Source organism: Brassica rapa, chromosome A01 (genome assembly GCF_000309985.2).
Source record: "Brassica rapa cultivar Chiifu-401-42 chromosome A01, CAAS_Brap_v3.01, whole genome shotgun sequence".
Lineage (NCBI taxonomy): Eukaryota > Viridiplantae > Streptophyta > Magnoliopsida > Brassicales > Brassicaceae > Brassica > Brassica rapa.
This window is the reverse complement of record NC_024795.2, coordinates 20,062,885-20,083,029: the sequence shown is the minus strand read 5'-3', so window position 1 is coordinate 20,083,029 and position 20,145 is coordinate 20,062,885. Positions and strand designations below refer to the sequence as shown.

The 20,145-nt window shown below is 34.4% G+C and overlaps 2 protein-coding genes and 1 long non-coding RNA gene across 4 annotated transcripts; 2 read left to right on the top strand and 1 right to left on the bottom strand.

Moving 5' to 3' along the window:
- Positions 1-1,112: 1,112 nt before the first annotated feature.
- Positions 1,113-5,494, bottom strand: LOC117128930. Its single transcript, XR_004452372.1, has 2 exons — positions 3,088-5,494; positions 1,113-2,408 (listed from the first exon to the last, which is right to left on the bottom strand). It is a non-coding gene; the product is annotated as an uncharacterized LOC117128930 (long non-coding RNA).
- A 4,873-nt stretch (positions 5,495-10,367) lies between these two features.
- LOC103831963 (protein PHR1-LIKE 2) lies at positions 10,368-13,151 on the top strand. 2 transcript variants are annotated; one of them, XM_009107915.3, is made up of 6 exons: positions 10,368-10,738; positions 11,153-11,229; positions 11,439-11,493; positions 11,734-11,812; positions 11,899-11,968; positions 12,528-13,151. In XM_009107915.3, the coding sequence occupies exons 1-6, from the start codon at positions 10,555-10,557 to the stop codon at positions 12,948-12,950; spliced, it is 888 nt and encodes a 295-aa protein (XP_009106163.1). In that variant the 5' UTR covers positions 10,368-10,554; the 3' UTR covers positions 12,951-13,151. The 2 variants fall into 2 exon arrangements, with proteins under 2 accessions (XP_009106163.1, XP_009106171.1); XM_009107923.3 differs by having other exon boundaries at positions 10,373-10,738; positions 12,537-13,151.
- A 1,528-nt stretch (positions 13,152-14,679) lies between these two features.
- On the top strand, positions 14,680-15,884 carry LOC103831952 (probable calcium-binding protein CML22). The gene is made up of 5 exons (XM_009107905.3): positions 14,680-14,698; positions 14,789-14,989; positions 15,074-15,279; positions 15,363-15,546; positions 15,654-15,884. The coding sequence occupies exons 1-5, from the start codon at positions 14,695-14,697 to the stop codon at positions 15,758-15,760; spliced, it is 702 nt and encodes a 233-aa protein (XP_009106153.1). The 5' UTR covers positions 14,680-14,694; the 3' UTR covers positions 15,761-15,884.
- Positions 15,885-20,145: the final 4,261 nt, after the last annotated feature.

Genomic DNA, 20,145 nt, shown 5'->3' with positions numbered 1-20,145 from the left:
TAAGAAGCTTTCAATTGATATCATAGTTTAATTTTTATTAGTGTTTTTTGTTAATTTTAGAGTTTTTTGTATTTAAGATTTTTTTCCATATTAAGCTTATATTTCTTTCACATAATATATATATGTCATAAAAATTACCATCAAATCAGTTTTTAAATAATTTAATTTAAAATAAAATTATATTTTAATTTGTTGTATTCTAACAATTTGATTGATTTAATTAATTTGTTTTGGTAGATAACTTAAAAAGTTTTCATATGAATCGGGGAAAGCAAGCTTATGTTGTTATATTATATTTATTTGTGTATATGAAATCTATATATAATGCTAGTGTAATAAAGAAAGAACATTATTTTTTTTGTAACTTCAAAAAGATACATTATTCCAATGACATGAATTTAATCAAAATTGAATAAAATGGTAATTAAATAAATCTAATTGTTTTTTTTATCTTGTTTAGTTGGATTCTCATGAAAAGAAATCGATAGGTTAAACAAATGTTTCAAAATTTGTTGTGTTATTGTTTTGTTTATAAATTACAAAATTTATTGAATTGATATATTTAATTATTGCACCTTTAAATAATATTTTATTAAGACATTAGAGAACTATTTTTTGAGTTGTTTTGTCAAAATTGTACAAAAATCTATGCTTTTTCATATTTGTCACGAAAATTTATATGTTAAACTTACTTTTACAAAATTCTTAACTTTGTCACGAAAACAAAAATCTATTTATTTGTGGTATATGTCAATGTTCTCACACTTTCAAAGAATATATTAGCTTAGTCACTTACTTATTTTTTTTACAAAACAATGTATTGTAGTCTTGAAAGTTGAATCCATATTATTGTAAATGTACATAAGAATGTGATTACATATTTAGTGATTCTTGTATATGTGTCCAAAAAAGTTTCAATGGCTTAGTGGTATCTCTCATATATTCATGTCATTCTAACCCGGGTTCGATCCTTTCCTTTGCATTGGTTTTTTATTTTTTACGAACAAATAAATGAGATGACGTGGCAACTTCGGACTTTCTGATTGGACGATTTTGTGTGCCTACGTGGACACTCTAAGAGGAGCTTATATCCTCCTTTTAGTATAGTATAGATACACTATTTAAATTCTTTATAGATACTTTATTGTTTTGGTAGGAATTGATCAATGGCTCGGATTTGGAAAAATCTTGAAAGTAATAGTCCTGATTATAAATATTACATTTTCAAACACCCTTTAGCTCCTTTCTTTTGATAATTTATCAACTAAATATTCTAACACTTAGCTATTTCAGCAGTTGTTTTTGGTCAATTTCAGCGGTAGTTTTCATAACTCTGTCATGAACCAACTTATTTTTTCTAAAAAATATAAGGATCATCATAGTTATAACACATGTAATATTTCAAATGTTGTAATGTTTCTCGAATAATATATAAAAAATTATCCATTCAGAAAATTTTAATAATAAATTAAAATAGACTGCTTGTTGTTCTCTTTTGTAAAGATAAGCCAACGACTGCTAAGTGCTAGCAATTTGAAACGTTTTACGCAGCTCGTGTTATTTTACTTTACTTATCTTACTTTAAAAAATAATATATATATATATATATCAGTTTATCATGTAGTTATTATATTTTCTGTTGGTATTAAATCTGTTTATACAGTGTATTGTAGTTTATATATTTAATAATATTTTTTCCATTTATTTACTAATACAGTTTATATATTTATGGATAGTCATAGAAAACTAGTTTATAATATATAATTAATATATTATTAAAAATTGGCTTTTTATTTAATTAAACTATGTCACTTTAATATATATATATATATATATATATATATATAAATTATGTGTTATTTCATCTATTGATTTAGTTTTAAATATAAATATATATATATATATATATTATAATTTTATACAATGCTTTAGACCATTTTCGCCATTTAAACAAACATTTTGGACACTAAATCTGTTCGAACTGCACTTAAACTGTTAGATTCATTTTTTTCCGCTTGATCCACTAGATTCACTAAATTCAAACCACTATATTTGTATTTCCCATCCGAAACCTAAGTACCATTGTCACATTATATAAAATATAAATCGTCAACTGTCACTTTATATAAAATTTGAATCGTCAACTGGCCTGAACTTCTAACTTTTGGGCATATAAAACGTAAAATCCAAAGTTATTTTTAGTTTTAATCTTTTAGGTCCGTAAGATTCAAAATTTAGTTTTAATCCGAAAATTGTATCTATAAAAAAGTTGTAGAAGATATATGATCACACATAGATTACTTACCTGTGATAAAAAATATTTATCACAAATACTTATGATGATAAATAGTTACTAATAAATAAAATATTTTGTAATATTTAGCAGTTGATTTAAAATCCAAACTCTACTAAACGAATTGCTCATTAAGCTTCTTGACAATATTTTCTTTTTGGGACAGATTAAAAAATCTGTTTCCTTCATCTTTGCTCTGTTTCTCCACAATTATACATTGAAGTAATGTATGTGTCATCTCGTTCGTCCATGTAACTTTCTGAAAACAAAGACATAGTGAATTTATTTACTCTTTGCAATCCAATAAAGACAAATTTAATAGTAAATAGCATACCGTCATCGAAGCAGAAGCCAAAATATCTTGTGAAGCCATAATTATGAATTCTAACATTAGATAGTATAAAAACTCATTTAGAAAACAAATAAACTTGACTGATAGCCATGATTTCAATGGATTGAAACTGGATTAAGTTAACGTGAATGAAATATTATCAAATATACACATATATAACGTTAATTAAAAATGGATTAGTTAGGATATATAAGTAGCTGTACGTGATTTTATTAGTTAGGATATATATGAAATCTAAATCTGATTTAATATTTAATATTTTTTTTTCAACCGCAACCGCCCGCAACCGCAAACGCTTGCAGGAAGGAGCTTTTGATTTTGAGCGGTACAAAGTAGTTCGAAACGGTACAAAGCGGTTCATATGATTGTTTCGAAACGCTGTTAACCGCTACCAACCGCAAAAGTTGCGTTTGCGGGTGGTAGCGGGAAAACCAGTCAACACCTAACTGGAGAAGCTCAAACTTTTCAAGAAAATAAAAATGAAAAGATCTAGTGGAGCTTAATTCTTATTCACAATTACAGCAACGAAATGAACACACACACACATATATATAATATATATATATAATTATTTGCAATATCGAACTTTAAAATCTACCCAATATTTAATACAAAACCAACGTAAGAGTCTTGTAGTCATGTTACTATGGACGCATGTTTCACAATAATTATTTTTTTTCAAAAAGGGTTGGTGGATTGAGATAGTTTTCGATTTCAATATTCCATATAATATAATATATTATTCATTTATTGTTCTTTTCAACCACCTATAATTTAGCTGTTTGTTTCGCTATACATTTCGCATCATATTATTACTCTATAGTATATATATTGTGTCTTAGTCACCTACGCAATTGATTTTTTTTGGTTCAATTATTTAAATTTGAAGTAGTATGGATAACCAGACCGGAATAGAATAACTAATGTAACAAATATCTCTGTGAAAAAAAACGAGCATTCTTAACAAAAGAATTAACAATTCCGTTTTGCGCTCTTGGAATGTAAGAAATTATATAGTCCGAAAAACATATCTAAAGTGTATGAATCACCTTTAGCTCTCTTGAGAAACTAAGTCGAGCTTGTGGTTCTTTTATTATTGTAATCAGGTCCTTGTAATCCGTTCCAAAATTCTGACACGTCGAATATTGTAGTATCTTTTCCATAGCCCATTTTAATGCTTTTATTTATGTGTGTAACAAATCTTTTCGCCTTCTTAGATGTTGCGTTCTCATTAGTTTGATCGTTTCCATACTATTATTTCAAAGCCATCCACCATACAAATATCACCCAAACTTAAAACTTGTGATTCTTCAATAGGTAATGCTTGTGGAATTTCGGAGCTTCTAGATTGTCACATTTGCATGGAACCAAGCCTATCATTCATTCTTTGCATATCTGATAAATTCCAAAAGATTTTTTATCTATACTTCTAAATTATTTATCATTCAGAACTTTTCAGATATACAATTTTAGTTTCGCAATTGATTTTCTGGAATAGAACAATTGTAGATAATTTTTATAAGTTACTAAAAGTTATTCCTATTTGTATCTCTGGAATTGTCTAACGGAACGAGCCAGTTTGAACTCAATATTTTATATCCTTTAAACAGGATTTTAAAATTTATAAAAAATTAATTAAAGATAAAACTACTCCTATTTGATTCACGCTTCAATATTTGTTATTAAATATGTGTTAATAATGGAGGACTATTTTCTATTCTAGGAAACCAGCGTTGACTTGTTCTCAAAATGACAAAGCACAATACAACGCATACAGAAATATATTGATCAAATCAGCGATGTTAAAAATATATAAGGATGTATTCTATAACTGGAAATAGTGACATCCCAACAGTTCAATTCTATAAATCTGGAATAGTTGTTGAAACTTGAAAATTGAAAATCGAAGTTGCGGCTGTTGCTTGGTGTTTAGTGTAAAGAATTAGCTAAATTAATCTTTTTAAGGATAATTAATTTGTCCCCGAAAATAAGTGCTTTTATGAAAGAATATGATAACTTTAATCTTATATATTAAACGAGAAGTCACGACTTTGACTCATGTGTGATTTAAAAAAAAAACAATCTAATAGACCTAATGAACCTATTATTAAAAAGTCATATTACATTTAATCTCTAATTTTATCATTATTATAGATCTAAATAACTCACTTTCTAGATTATAGGAACTAAATAACTATCAATCTTTTCCAAACAAAAAAACGTGATCTGGAAACAACCAATTCAATAAAAAAACATACGATAAAATTATTATGTTTTAAAAAATGATAAACACATCTTCATATATATCTATTAAAGAGATATCATGACTTATCATTCATGTGTGATATTAAAAAAAAATGGACCTTCACTAGAAAATCATTAATTTAAAATCATATCATTTAATTCTCATTACAAACCGACAAACATTTTATCTATTATACTAAATAACTAGATTTTGATCCGCGCTTAAGAAGCGCAGGTATTTTTTTGGTGACCGTAAACTCAAATATTAAATAAATTTATATTTATTATTAGATATCTAAAATATTTAAAAGCTGTTCTATTATTATTATTTAAGTCCGGTACAATGTTTTCATTGAGTTTTCATATCCGAATCAGCCTTGTGGTCGAACCATAAGATCTAATAACTCATATATAGTGGGATAGAATATAATAAAATGAATATAGTAAAAGTATCTGAAAATCAAAAAGACCGTTATTAACCCACTGAGAAAAATATAATTTATTTTATTTTTATAAATTTTTGATATATTAATATACATTTGACTTGTATAAGAAATTTCTTTTAACAAATATTGTTAAGTTTATTTATAAATATATTAATTATCAATCTACCAAAATAGTGAAGCAAGTATTATTTTTTTTCTTTTTTTAATTTTCTATCAAACTATTATCAAATTTTTTTTTTTTTAAAACAGTTTATGACAGATATTTTATTATTAGAAATCCATACAATTTAAATAATGTTACATTTATATGTATTTATGTATAAAATGGTCTTCATAATTTGGGATTTTGTAAAAAATGGGTCTAAAGTTAATTTGGTTAATTTTTTTTCTGTAACAAAAGTTAATTGGATTTATAATTTTCTTTTCTGAATGGGTTGTATCAGTTAAATTATCTTTTTTAAATTAAACGCCCAAAGCTCAATTAATAATATTTATTTTGCTGATAACAAAGTGAGATTAAATAGGGATAACATATAATATATAAGGAAGACCAAAAAATAAAAAAATAAAGGGTCCAACAACCTTTTATAAGTAGATTTTTAAAGACTGCTTTACTTTTAATAGTATAGATATTATTTTCCCATTAACCATCAACTAACATTTAACCAAACTGGTTCACTCTAATGGGAACGATTTACCATGTTCGTACATTATTACACAATTAGAAACATATAAACCAAGTATAAATAATTATATATGTTTATAAACTAAGTGTAAACATGCAAGTCATTAAGCCTTTGTTCATCATCTGAACAAACCGGTAACTTTGGAAACGATTTAACGTACTTCTATTTGTACACAAAACAGTTTATATTATATACCCAATATCACATACAACCTGTTTATTTCTACTTATACATATGACAATGGCAAGTCATTTTATCTGTTCTTATAATAACTATTTTAAGTACTCAAGAAACTTACATGTTCCTGTATACATAATAGATATAATTTAATGTTGTTATAATATACTTCCATATGTTAAATATTTAAATATTTATCGATGTTAACTTTTAAAATTATAAAAAAAAATTTCTTAAAATAACAAAAGTTATATTATCTAACAATGATTAATCTTTACTACCTTAAAACAATGAAAACAAATTTTAAACTATATAGTTTATTTTAAAAATTAAACAAAAACTAAATGCTTAATTATTTACTCGATAATATAAATCTATGAAGCGAAAAATTTAATTTTTTTAAAACTTTCTAAATTGGTGAAATGTTACAGTATCTTTGAATATGACAATAAAACAATATTTCACTAATCTATATATATAGTTACGATTTTAATAATGGAATAATAATTTGAAAATATATATATAGAAGAAGATACAAATACAAATGAAAGTTTGAAACAATCTATTATGGAAAAATATACCGTAAACTTATTATGTTTTAAAAATTGATAGACACATATATTATAATATATACCAATTTAGAATTAAAAATAAAATATTTATATATAAATAAATAAAAACAAAAATCCGCGCGGTTGCGCGGATCGAGATCTAGTTATAATAATATATACCAATGTAGAATTTAAAACAAAATATTTATATAAAAATAAATAAAAATAAACATCGCGGCGGTTGTGCGGATCGAGATCTATTTTTTTTAAATCTTTAAACTCATAAATATGTGAGTTTGGATCCTATTGAAACAACAAAAGGCAAGTATATATCATTTAAAGTAGATTTTAAAAGTAATTCTATAAAATTGTAATTTTCCAAAACTCAGTGTACATGCAAATTTAGAATGGTTATCTTAATAATGTATTTTCATCTTTGAAATATGAATTATTAAGTTTCAACTCCTACTATATTAAATGATTAATACTGGATTAAAATTATTTTTATTTTCCACTATCTGCACTTGAAAATTCATTTAGATAAAATATTTTAATTAAATTTTTGTCTTATTATTATAAGCTTAAATGGATCAAAGTTTTACAAACAAATCTTGAGAGAGAGATTATGATTACAAACTTTTTTTCACTAAAAATTGATTATATTCTTTTTTTTTTTTTTGATAATCCAGGGGTTCCCCACTTACGTGGGTCATTCCCCTGGGCCCGGTTAGGCAGCGGTCCACTTCACCCGGGAGGGCTTTACCTGGGCTGGGGACAAGGCCCAACACCCAGTACCGCATTTGATGACAGAATGGGTAGTTCGCCTCCGCTTGGCGTCGAACCCGTGAGCATGACAATTGGCCCACAAGGTCCTTACCAAGTGAGCTACCACATCCCGTCAAAAATTTATTATATTCACTGAGTAAAATTACATAAGCCGACGATTGAAGTAATCCCGGAGTCCTAAGTCGGTGGACAAACACATCAGTCCCAGAGTCATATGCCCACAGATGGAAAACAAGTTGAACAACAAAACATAAGACTAATAAGAAAAATCCAAAACTAATACAACATGATGAAGATCATAAAAAATCCAGAAAATCTTAGACCAAACTTTGCATGAAATTGAACAGAGAACATTTGTATAACATAAGCGATGGAGCCAACACAACCACCGACAAAACGAACCTCTTAATAGTGAATAGCCCAACAGATTTGAAGACTACAACTTCAATCACCGATGAGACAGAACTTCATAAAGTTCTTAAGCTTGACCGGGATAGGCGAACTCGGATAACACAACTTGAAATGCCGCTAGGAAGCATAACGATGAAACAGATCTCGATCAGATATAGAGGTAGAAGACAAGGAGAAAATCCAAATTGGCTCTGAGTTCAACTGTTCCCAATGAACGGAGAGAGGCTGAAGATCGATCCAGAGACGAAATTAAAAAAAAAACTCAAATCTAACATATGTATGCATACAGTATCGTTCAATGCAAAACTAGATCTCAACAAAAGAGATTGCATCCAAGCCGATTATATAGGCATGCACCAAAGATCGGATGAAAACCATGACAAGGATCGTTTCTTTGTTGGTTCGTAATAAACATTATCTCAGTTAAAGTGTTGTTGTTGGTTTAAGTTTAAGGTTTTAGGATTTTTTTAGACAAAAAAACAAACACCGGTAAAGATGATGAATTGACTTCTAATGTATTTGGGTCATTCATGAAAAAAATACACAAGTAAATTTAATAGTTAGAAATTTAGACAGCTATAAATCTTGTCAAGATGTGTCAGATTTAATCTTGGCCGTCGAATGGGATGAAAGATGTGTGGTCAGAGGCGGACCCACCTTACGAAGGGGTGTGGCACGTGCCACATACTGATTATATAATTTTCTTGTGATCTATACATACACAAAAGATGTCTAGCTCTTTTGGTTGAAGTGGCTTCATATGCCCCAATCCAATTCCAAGTTTGATTCCCATAAAACCGGTTCTACTCTTTGTTTCTTCACACTTTTAGTTACATTTTAAATTAAAACATATTACTTTTTCCCCTTCTTTTTGTTACTTAAAACTATTTTTTGTTCACTCGAAATTTCTACACACTTTTGTTACCATTTCATACATTATGTTTCCTTTTTTTTTGGCTACATAAAACTATTTAAGACAAGTTCAGGTTACGTTTGCAACGGATTGTTCTCAATTGGTGAAGATAGTTTCGGAACCAGAAGAATGGCCAGCTTTTGCAAGTTATTTGGAAGATATCAAGAACTTGAAGGAGAGTTTTACACGATCAGAGATTGTACATGTACCAAGGATGCAAAATACAAAGGCGGATAGTCTAGCACGCAGTGTGAGAAAACAGCCGTCTTTCGTCATCCACATGGATCAATGTCTCCCAGGGTGGTTTACAGAGTCTATATGAGTCTGTAATGTTGTCGACAAAAAAAAAAAAAAAAAAAACTATTCTTTCTTTCTTCAAAGTTTTTTTTAATACTAAAGTTTTTATAATAAGAACTATAATTTATTCTAATTCACTTTAACAATTATTTCTATTATTTTTAATTTTCAATATTTAGATTAATAAAACTAAAAGGAATAAATGTTTTGACTATTATACGCAGTATATAACTTACAATGTTACTTAAAAGGAAGATTTAAAATTATGAAAATCAACATTTCATTGTATGTTCATTTAAAATTTTAGTGACTAATGTAAATTTTTTTAAAGAAAGATAATAAAATCCAATTCACTAAATTATTTAATATTTTAATTATATATATATATATTTACTGTACCACATGTTATATTATTTTCTAGATTTGCCTCTGTGTGTAGTTGAAGATAATTTCTGCCAATACTCTGGTTTTGTCAGTCAGTTGTATGTTTACAAATAAACTAAGTTAAAAATCATGTAGAAGATTAGAATCAAGTGTCCTAGACATATTTTGTTAATAAGAAGATGAAAACTGTTTTTTAGTGTAAATATTTTTTTTAGATACATAGATAGAGATAGATAGAAAGCTCCATTAGTCCAATGGTTTGACTAAAGGTTCATTAATGCTTCTACACCAGCAGGTCCATGTTTTAATTCCCGGAGAAAGCGATTTATTAAACAATTATGCAGGCTACAGAGGAAAGACTTACAAAGAATCTTTAATATGGTACAAGTAAACTCGGTCAGACGTGATCTTCGTAGGACGGCTCAGGTGATGGAGTTAGGCGTATATCCTTATACGGCATGTAGTATTGTCGGTTATTGGATCGTTTATGTAATATTTCTCATGATTGTAATATCATAATAAATGAGCTTTAAAAAAAAGAAAGATAGAGATAGATAAAATCATTTAGTCTGAAACCTCGTTGGGGATAGATGGTCTCTCTCGACTCTCCATTCAGTCTTCAAGACTTGAGTATGCGACTGATCTAATGCATTTCTGAATCCAGCCTCTCCAGTTTTCACGAAAACCCATTGTGGGCATATAAAATGATGATTACTGATTAATTAATGAAATAAAGGGTGTAAGCAATATAAAAATGATGATTAAATTAATAATCGAACGAAAGTAGCTCTGCGGACAAACTCATTATAAAATAGAATAACAACATGTTCCCTCTATGTTCACGCATCTCGGAGAAAGAGAGAGAGAGTACGTCCAAATCTATCCACCCGTCACTTCGCTGTCATAAAACCCGGAGCCTGACCCGGATCCGATTTCTCACAATCTCCATACCACCCAAATCTCTTCTCTTCTCTTCTCTCTCAACTTTCTTTCTTTAGGGGGAACTGGACAAAAATGTACTCGGCGATTCGCTCGCTTCCTCTCGACGGCGGTGACTACCATGGACCCCTTGACGGTACTAATCTTCCCGGCGACGCCTGTTTGGTCTTAACCACTGACCCCAAACCCCGTCTCCGGTGGACCGCGGAGCTCCATGAGAGGTTCGTTGACGCCGTCACGCAGCTCGGAGGTCCCGACAGTGAGTTCTTTTCTACTCTTTATGTTCCGTCTTCCTCCCTCTCTTAGTTTTGTTATTGTCTTTTTGGATCTTGTCTTAAATGAAATGTGAGCTAAGTGGAAGGTTTTTTTTTTATTGTGCTCTTTGCTCTTTATTGTTCTTTAAGACTTGAATCTGTATCTTACAAGATCTTTACAAATAGGAAGATATGCTGCAGTCTGTAAATTTGTTTCCTTTTTAAGAATTATAGTAATTTTAGCAGTGTCAGTATCAACTTTGAAATTTTGTTTTGTAAAAAAAAAACTTTGAAATTTTGGTTTTTGTTTGAATCCTGTAGTTAAGATCCTACTCCAGTTTTTGTTTTTTTTTTTTCTTTTTTTCTTGACACTTGTTAATGGAGACGTTTCTGACTCTATGCCTGTTCATCTTTTATAGAAGCGACGCCCAAAACAATCATGAGAACAATGGGAGTGAAAGGCCTCACCCTCTACCACCTCAAATCACATCTCCAGGTTTCTCTATTCTTCGTTTCCCTTTGATTCTGTGGTTTCTAATAAACTGCTCACAGAGATATTTCGTTAATGATATACATCAACAACACCTTAGATTTGCTAGAATTTTTAAGAGTTGTAGACTGAAGTTCAGCTTTCACAGTATAGCTTCCCATGTTTGATGGTGTTATGCTTCTCGCCTTTGTATGTGTTCTGTTTTTGCCCGACAGAAATTCCGGCTAGGAAGGCAAGCTTGCAAAGATTCCACTGACAACTCCAAGGATGGTAATGTAATCTTTTCAGTTTACCTTTTTGTTTTTCTTCTTGGTCTATATCTCATAGGTGTTGTTAGAAAGATATATAGGCAGTCTTAAAACTGATTATAAAACCAAAAAAAAAACTTGATTTAGAAAAGAGAAAACATAGAGTAACATCAAGTTGGGAACACTTTTTTTTTTTGATGAAATCTCAGTTGTGTGTCCACATCTCTTGAGCTCCACTGATTCTGTGATCTTGATGCTGCAGCTTCTTGTGTTGGGGAGAGTCAGGACACAGGTTCATCTTCATCATCATCATTGAGGATGGCAGCGCAGGAGCAGAACGAGTACGGTCAAACTTGATATATCCCTACTGTTTTCTGCTGGCTACTCTTACAATTTTATTAACCTCTTTATTTGCTTGCGAGCCCAGGGGTTACCAAGTCACTGAAGCTCTACGCGCTCAGATGGAAGTCCAAAGAAGGCTGCATGAGCAATTGGAGGTTAGTTTCCTTCACTTCTCTTGTTGTACTTTTTGAACCACAAAAATGTTCTACTCTGAGTGCTGCAATCACATTAACCAGAGTCCAATCCAAAATTAGGATGTGGTTATTACCAATTTTCTTTTCTTTCTTGGCTTTAGAAATGAACAGTGAGTGATCCATGTTATCTGCTCTATATCTCTACCTAATAAGTAGGGCTAGGCAATTGGTGTTTGGTTCAGGTTCATTTGGGTTTAGCGTTTTCGGGTTAATGAATTTCAGCACCATTCGAATATAAAAATTTGGGTTGGGCTTTGTTCAGGTTCGGTTCGGGTTTAGATATTTGTCCAAGATCCAGTTGAACCTAAAATAGTTTTGGTTTCAGATATTATTTTTATCGGGTTGAGTTCGGATCTGTTTGGATTCATTTTTATCGGGTTTGGTTTGGATTTTTTGGATTCGGTTTATTTGCCCAGCCCAATAAGACTAAATATGACCTTGAGACCCAAACAGAACTTTTGTTGGCGTTTTTGCAATGTTGTTACTTGTTAAAGTTCAAACCTTTTGATTGATATTTTAGCATGGGCAGGTACAGCTGAGACTCCAGCTGAGGATAGAGGCACAAGGGAAGTACCTACAATCGATTCTTGAGAAAGCTTGCAAGGCCTTTGACGACCAAGCTGCTGCTTTTGTTGGGCTCGAGGCAGCTAGAGAAGAGCTCTCAGAGCTAGCCATCAAAGTCTCCAACAGCTCTCAAGGAACAGCAGTCCCGTTCTTCGATACAACAAAGATGATGATGATGCCATCTTTGTCCGAGCTTGCAGTAGCAGTAGACACCAAAAACAACATCACAACCAACTGTTCAGTTGAAAGCTCTCTGACTTCCAACACCAATGGGAGCTCGGTTTCTGCTGCATCGATGAAGAAGCGGCTTCGCGGAGACGATGTAGGCCTAGGCTATGAGGCAGGGTGGAACGTGCCTAGTAGTAGTACCATTGGATAAACAAAGTTTAGGACCGAAGAAAGGGGAAGGCAGAGATAAGACTTAACTCTTTTTTACTTGATTTGAGGGGTGTGGGTGGGATTGTATTATTGGATACAAAACTTGTCATCAACATTTCATCTTAGCCTACTTATGTATATATATCTGACCTTGCCTTTGTTATTTATTGTATCATCAATTGAAATGCGTTGGAGGCAAAAACCCATAAGATAATGATAATTATTAAAAAACACATTGAAATGATCAAAGTGTCACCAGTCGTGCATTCGGTGACTCAGGCTGCTAGAGAGAGAGAGAGAGGAAAACTTTTGCGTTTGCTCAGCTGCTGCTCCGGCGGTCGGTGCTTCTCACCGTCGCCGGGAGCGGTCTCGTATTCTCATAGGCTTTTAATCTAAGGTTTTAATTTCGGAAAAGGTCATCCTTTTTGTTAGTGGTTTCAGATCTGGGCTTAAAAGGGAATCGATGGTCTAGTTTCGGTTCTGGTGTGCTTTGGCTCGGTGGGAGATTGGCTAGGTGGTGGGCTCGTCGGCTTCTGTGCGGTAGTGGTGAGATGTTCAAACCGGTTCCAGAGCCATTGAAGGTTAGCGGTCAAGCTCGAGCCTGTCTTTCCCGTCTGTGACCACTCCGAGGATAATCTGTAGCTTGTGTTTCTTGAGTCTCTGTCCGTTGGAAGAGTTTTTGTAGAGAAGACAATTGTGGTGGTAGATGGAGATTAATCGATTTGATTTTCTGTGCTCCCTTTTGTGTCTTATGCTAGTCTGGGTCTCTTTGTTGAGGAGTGTCTCCAGATCTCTGCTTAGTTCATGTGAGGTTTTGGTTTGGAGAGTTGGGTTCAGAGACGAGTCTGGCGCCATATGTCAGGTCGAGGACCTGTTGACGGTGCGGCATAGCTGCTGGAGCATTGTAGGTGCTTTCGCTGACGTCGTTTATGGGCTTTCTTCAATTCTAGCTCCTTTATTGCTCACTGTGGCTTCAGAGGTTTCAATTCTCGGTTGGGTCGTTATTTCGATTGGGTGTATGCGTGGCATGTTCAAATGCTTCTATTCCGAGTTTGGATTCTCTCCTCCATTGTTGAATTCTCAGATTGTGCTTTCAAGGTTATGGCTTTTTCTACGTGGTTCTGGCTTTGGTTGGAGATGTTTGTGGCTATGGCTTTTTTCTTCAACGGTGAAGCGTCCCGAGGTCCCTTGTGATGCCTTCGACTTCTCCTCGGTGAAAAGGTTTGGTTTGAGGCGTATTTCCTCGCTCTGCTGTGAATTCTAGCGGATGGACCTTTTCTGTCTCTCGGGTTGGTTGTCTTGCAGTCCTTGTGTTGTTGGTTTGTCCTGATTGGAGGCCTGTCCTCGTTTCGTTTGGCTGTCCCCTTGAAGCCTCCGGTAGTCTAAGGTCCTTGGTTTGTTTCATCTTCTTCTTTGTCTTAGAATATTCAGTTTCTCAGGTTATCAAGTTTAGTATTTCAATGGTTTTTTAGTAGCCCGGGTGTGGGTTTTAGCTGCCTGTTCTTTGGGTTCTTGTCTCTGGGGATGTTTCGTTTCCGCCAGCTTATGTATGGAACTGTCGTTTTTCAGTTATGAATGAATTTCAATTTGGGAAAAAAAAAAAAAATGATCAAAGTGTCACCAAAGGTTGAGTCTTTTACTTTGCTTCTATACGTAATGCCTTTCCTCATGATTCTTTATGCTTTACTTAATCTGCTACGCCTTGTCCCTCTCTTACAACTTTTGCATCGAACATCACAATTAACATGAGTGAGTTCTTGTTTTTTTTCCATAATTTCTAACAACTTTTCGATGTTTATTTGGTTTAACACGTACTTGTATAATACAAAAACCTCGTAGGAAGCATGCTCTGCTGCTGCGTTAGCTCGGGGAGCAACAAGAAGTATGCTGAGCTGGATGCTAAGCTCGCACGGAAAATGGTGGAGAGCCGGAGATATTATCCGGGACATCGGAGTTTAAAGTCCATTGATTCGGTGATCATGAAGTTTCCTAAGCTAAGAGAAGGATTAAGAAAGATCAGAACCGTCTTCGAATCCTATGGTAACGTTTTCTAGAGTTTACCTTTCAAGATTCCACCGGTTTGGAGTTTCTTTTTTTAACATTTTGGTTCATGGGTATCCACAGATAGCGATGGAAACGGGACAATCGATATGGAAGAGCTGAAGAAATGCTTAGTGGAACTGGAGCTGATGAGTTTGTCGGAAGAAGAAGTGAAAGGTTTATACGGATGGTGTGATGTTGATGGAAGCAAAGGGATACAGTTCAATGAGTTTATAGTCCTTCTTTGTCTCATTTATCTTCTAGCTAAACCTTCCTCTCCATCTAGCTCGGTATTAATCAACACATGTGATGATTGATAGATTTAATGTTTTAGCTATTGAGCGTAACTAAATTTTGTTGTTGTGTTTCTTAGGAGGAATCGAGTGAGATGGGTCCGAAGTTGGTTGAATCAATATTTGATCCGATAGTGGAAGTGTTCTTGTTTTTGGACAAAGATGGTAAAGGGAAACTGAACAAGGCTGATGTGATAAAGAGATTAAATAATGAAGACTATCCGCTAGAGAGATCTCCTAAACATGTCACCAACATGAGATTCGGTACGTAAAAATCTCTTGTATATGCTTTTGTTTATCAGATGAAATGTGTTGATTACTCATTTGGATTATATCTCGCCTATGGTTTTTGTTTTGTTTGTGTGGTGCAGAAGAAATGGATTGGGGAAGAAAAGGGAAAGTGGGTTTTAGAGAGTTTCTATTTGCTTTCATGAGTTGGGTGGGTCTTGATGATGCAGATGATTATATCAGTAGCTAAGAAACAACACTTATGTCTGTGTACTAATATGTATTATGTATACCAATCTGTGATCAAGATGATTCATTAAGCTTGTTTAATTAACATATATACATAATGAATAAGATACAATTTGTTTTCAAAAGATATACATCTTAACACACAGCTGCATAACATACCTACTATGTTTAGCTGATAACGTATTTACATGATAGATGCTGTGTTTTTAGTTGAAAATTAAAATTTATTTAGCAAAAAATGATCTACAAATGTGGGAAATAAATTAATAATAGTGCTCTATTACTAGTTATAAACCAAACTAGAAATGGAGCAAAAACATAGTAATTTTCATATTTCAAAGAACTATCTACGCAAGCCGCTACTCTACGATTGGCGAACCCCAAACCATCGGCGAGGAGTACCTTTAGCTTGTATGATCCCGTACAATGGATGCAGACAATTCTGTTTTGGATGGATTTTTTTTTAGTTTTTTCGTGTGAGGTCTTCTTACGTTACGTTCTTTCCACAAATAGTAAAATGTTACTTGAAAATGTTAAGGTATCAGACTAGGTTCGATTCCGATCTTGATCCAGTTCACCTAGTTGATTATCAATTCAATCTTGACCTTAACTAGTGATGAACCTGTTAATCGAATCAACGCAAACAACACAAGCAATTGTTTACCCAGTCTTCGTTTCCTACTGACTGGGGAGAGAACAAAACTCTCATGCACTTCACTATTGATCAATGGCGATACAACAGCTCAAGATCTCACCTGATCTTGTTTATGCGCAGGTACTACAAAAGAATGTACCGAGAACTCTTCGGAGAAGATTACGAGAGTGACTACGATGGAGATGACTCGCTATCAACCTCCGACACCTCCGATGACGAAGACGCGTAGAATGACCCGGAGAAACACCTCGATCGCAAGAGCTGTGATCACTACTGGATCTCTCTGTTCTTGATCGGTTTCTCCTTCCGCTCTCGTACTCTCTCCCTTCTCTCTCTTCTCTCAATCTCTGTAACTCTGCTCTCTGTTCTTCGCTTTCTCTCTCCTCTCCTCTGTTTCGAGATAGACGATGAACTAGTTGTTATGGCCGTTAGGCGTAACAACTTAACCTTCTCCCGTTATAAACTTTGGGCCGTGCGGTCATTGCGTTTTTATTCTAGGCCCGTTAGCGGCCCAAGGCCTAATGTGACAATACTCCACAAATCTCCACCTTTGTCGATTAGGACACAACACCACTTCTCCGCCGTAACGTAACCCTCACTACGCCGAGACCAAAACCTAACCATGGCTGAGAACCCTCAATCCAGTCAATCAGGTTCAAACAGCTACCCCAAAACCGAAGAAGACCCTTTCCACATCCTCGTGGAACCTGTAAACAGTCCTGACCCTCTGTTTTACAACCCTGAACTCGTAAGCTCTCCAACGCTTACTCTCCCAGCTGACTTCAAAGTCCCCGACTCTGTTCCTGTTCCAATACCACAAGACCTTGAGCCTGAACCGACTTCAACTCCAACTGAGCCAGCTGATCTTCCACCACGAAGACTGTCAAATCTCGAATACTGTAAGCCTCTGACACTTCAAGTACAAATCTCTAGTCTCAGAAATACCAACTGAACTACCTTTTACAGTTAACCAGCACCTGAATGTCTTCGGCGACAAACCCGCAACTCCTGCGTAAGTACCTCAGTATTCCCTTTAAAACTTTCCCGTTAGTTAACTCCGTTGTTTGACCGAAAACAAACCACTAACAAAGTTTTCCCTCTGTTGTAACATGTACTCCACCTTGTTGAGATGACCAAACAACAGTGCCATCTCAGAGTACATTTCGAGTCGCTCAGGCAACGACCCCCAGCGTTTCGAGGCACTTCTCGAACGCACTTCCAGGTAACGTCTTTGTCAACATATCTGCAGGATTTAGACTAGTGTGAATCTTTAGGACCTTTACTAGGCCCATCTCAATGATATCTCTGATAAAGTGAATTTTCCTGGCAATGTGTTTAGTTCGATCATGATGAACCGGGTTTTTAGCTAGGCAAATCGCACTTTGAGAATCACAATGTAGGTTGAAAAACTCTGAATCAAATCCTAATTCATCGCAGAATTCCCTTAACCACAAACCCTCCTTTGTAGCCTCTGACAGAGCCATATACTCAGCCTCTGTAGTTGACAAAGCCACTACATGCTGTAGCGTAGATCTCCAACTCACAGTGTTGCCACCCACTTTAAACACGTAACCAGTGACTGATCTTCGCTTATCGAGATCAGTAGAATAATCCGAATCACAGAAGCCTTCAACATCAAAACTCCCTACCCTTTTAAATGTTAGACAAACATTTTTAGCTCCTTGTAGATATCTTAGTATCCACTTCACGGCTTCCCAATGCTCTCTGCTTGGTTTGGACATAAACCTGCTGACTAAACCAACTGCGAAAGCAAGATCAGGCCTAGAACCAACCATAGCGTACATTAAACTCCCAACTGCACTCGCATACGGAACAGAATCCATAACTTTCGACTCAATAAGCCACTCCTTATCTGTCAAACTCTTTAGTTTAAACTGAGAGTTTGTGGGAGTGATCACCGGTTTGCAAAACTCCATTCTGAACGTTTTAAGCACCTGACCAATGTATCTATTCTGTGTCAGCTTAAGTAGTCCCTTCTCTCTGTCCCTTACAATATCCATTCCTAGAATCCTTGAGGCCGCTCCAAGATCCTTCATTTCAAATTCAGTGCTCAAACGTTTCTTCAAAACCTGAATATCCTTCTTGGTTTTAGCAGCAATCAACATATCATCCACGTATAGAAGTAGATAGATGCAATCTCCTGTCTTCAACTTCTTCATGTACACGCAATGGTCTTTAACACACCTTATAAACCCAAGCGTCTTGATGAACGAATCAAACCTTAAGTTCCATTGTCTGGGAGATTGCTTTAACCCGTATAGGGACTTCCTTAGAAGGCACACTTTTCCTTCATCTCCCTTCTTCACAAACCCTTCTGGTTGTTCCATGTAGATTGTTTTATCTAGGTTTCCATGGAGAAATGCCGTTTTGACATCCATTTGCTCTAGCTCAGCATCAACGTTTACCACATAGGATAGGATGATCCTAATAGACACATGCTTGACCACGGGTGCAAAAATCTCATTGTAGTCAACCCCTTCTACCTGAGTAAAACCTTTCGCAACCAATCTAGACTTGTATCTAGGATCTTCAACCCCTGGAATACCTTCCTTTAGTTTGTGAATCCACTTGCACCCAATGACTCTTTGTCTAAGGGGTCTGTCAACGATATCCCAAGTGTGATTCTTGTCTAAAGAAGCCTTTTCTTCTTTCATAGAAGCATTCCACTTATCCCAATCTTTGCTTTGTTTCGCTTCCGCTAACGACTTAGGCTCATTAGTCACAATGTCATCAGCGCATGTTAACGCATAAGCCACGAAGTCTCCACTCTCAAACATAGCCGGAGGCTTAGTCTGTCTTCTTACTCGGTCTCTAGCAAGCAAGTAGTCATCTAGCGATTCCTCCTGACCTTCTGATTCTTCTTCACTTTCTTCTGAATCTGAGTTTCTTCTCTGACCTGAAGTAACTCCACCTTCACCGGTGTTCCCTGATTCTGAAGATGACCCCACCTCAAAGATAGAATTTTTCTGAGTAGGACCTTGAATCAAATCAGCTTTGAAAGTCACCTTTCTTGTCTTGGGGTCGCTTGCAACCCCCTTTCCTTTATATTCTTTATATAAAGTCTTCTCGTCAAACACAACATTTCTACTGATGGTAGATTTTCCTTCCTCTATTAGCCACACTCGATATCCTTTTGTTCCTTGAGGATAACCCATGAAAATGCCTTTCAACGCCCTTGGACTCATTTTATCTTGTACAGTATGAACGTAAGCCACGCAACCAAACCTCCTGAGATGACCAAACTCCATCTTAACTCCAGACCACACTTCTTCGGGAATTTTAAACTCAATTGAAGCACTAGGAGTACGGTTTATCAAGTAGACTGCTGTAGCAGCTGCTTCTGCCCAAAACTTCTTCTCAAGCCCTGATTCTGCTAGCATACAACGAATCTTATCTGCTATTGTCCTGTTCATTCTTTCTGCTACTCCATTTTGCTGTGGAGTGTATGCGCACGTTGGATGTCTCTTAATCCAGCTTCCTTACACATAGTATCCATCAGATTGTTGCAGAACTCAAGACATTATCTGTGCGTAAACACTTAACCTTCTTTCCTGTCTGAGTCTCAACAAGCTTCTTCCATTCTGAAATATTCTCATAAGTCTCATCCTTAGTTCTTAAGAACCTGATCCAAACTTTCTTTGAGAAGTCATCTATTAGCGTTAGGAAGTACTTGCAACCCGATAAGCTTTCCGTATTAGACACTGAACCCC

Coding starts and splice junctions, on each gene's coding strand:
- LOC103831963 (XM_009107915.3), top strand. CDS start 10,555: ATGTACTCGGCGATTCGCTCGCTTCCTCTCGACGGCGGTGACTACCAT. Junction 11,494..11,733: donor CACTGACAACTCCAAGGATG/GTAATGTAATCT, acceptor TTGATGCTGCAG/CTTCTTGTGTTGGGGAGAGT. Junction 11,969..12,527: donor GGCTGCATGAGCAATTGGAG/GTTAGTTTCCTT, acceptor TTGATATTTTAG/CATGGGCAGGTACAGCTGAG.
- LOC103831952 (XM_009107905.3), top strand. Junction 15,280..15,362: donor CTTCCTCTCCATCTAGCTCG/GTATTAATCAAC, acceptor TGTGTTTCTTAG/GAGGAATCGAGTGAGATGGG. Junction 15,547..15,653: donor TGTCACCAACATGAGATTCG/GTACGTAAAAAT, acceptor TGTGTGGTGCAG/AAGAAATGGATTGGGGAAGA.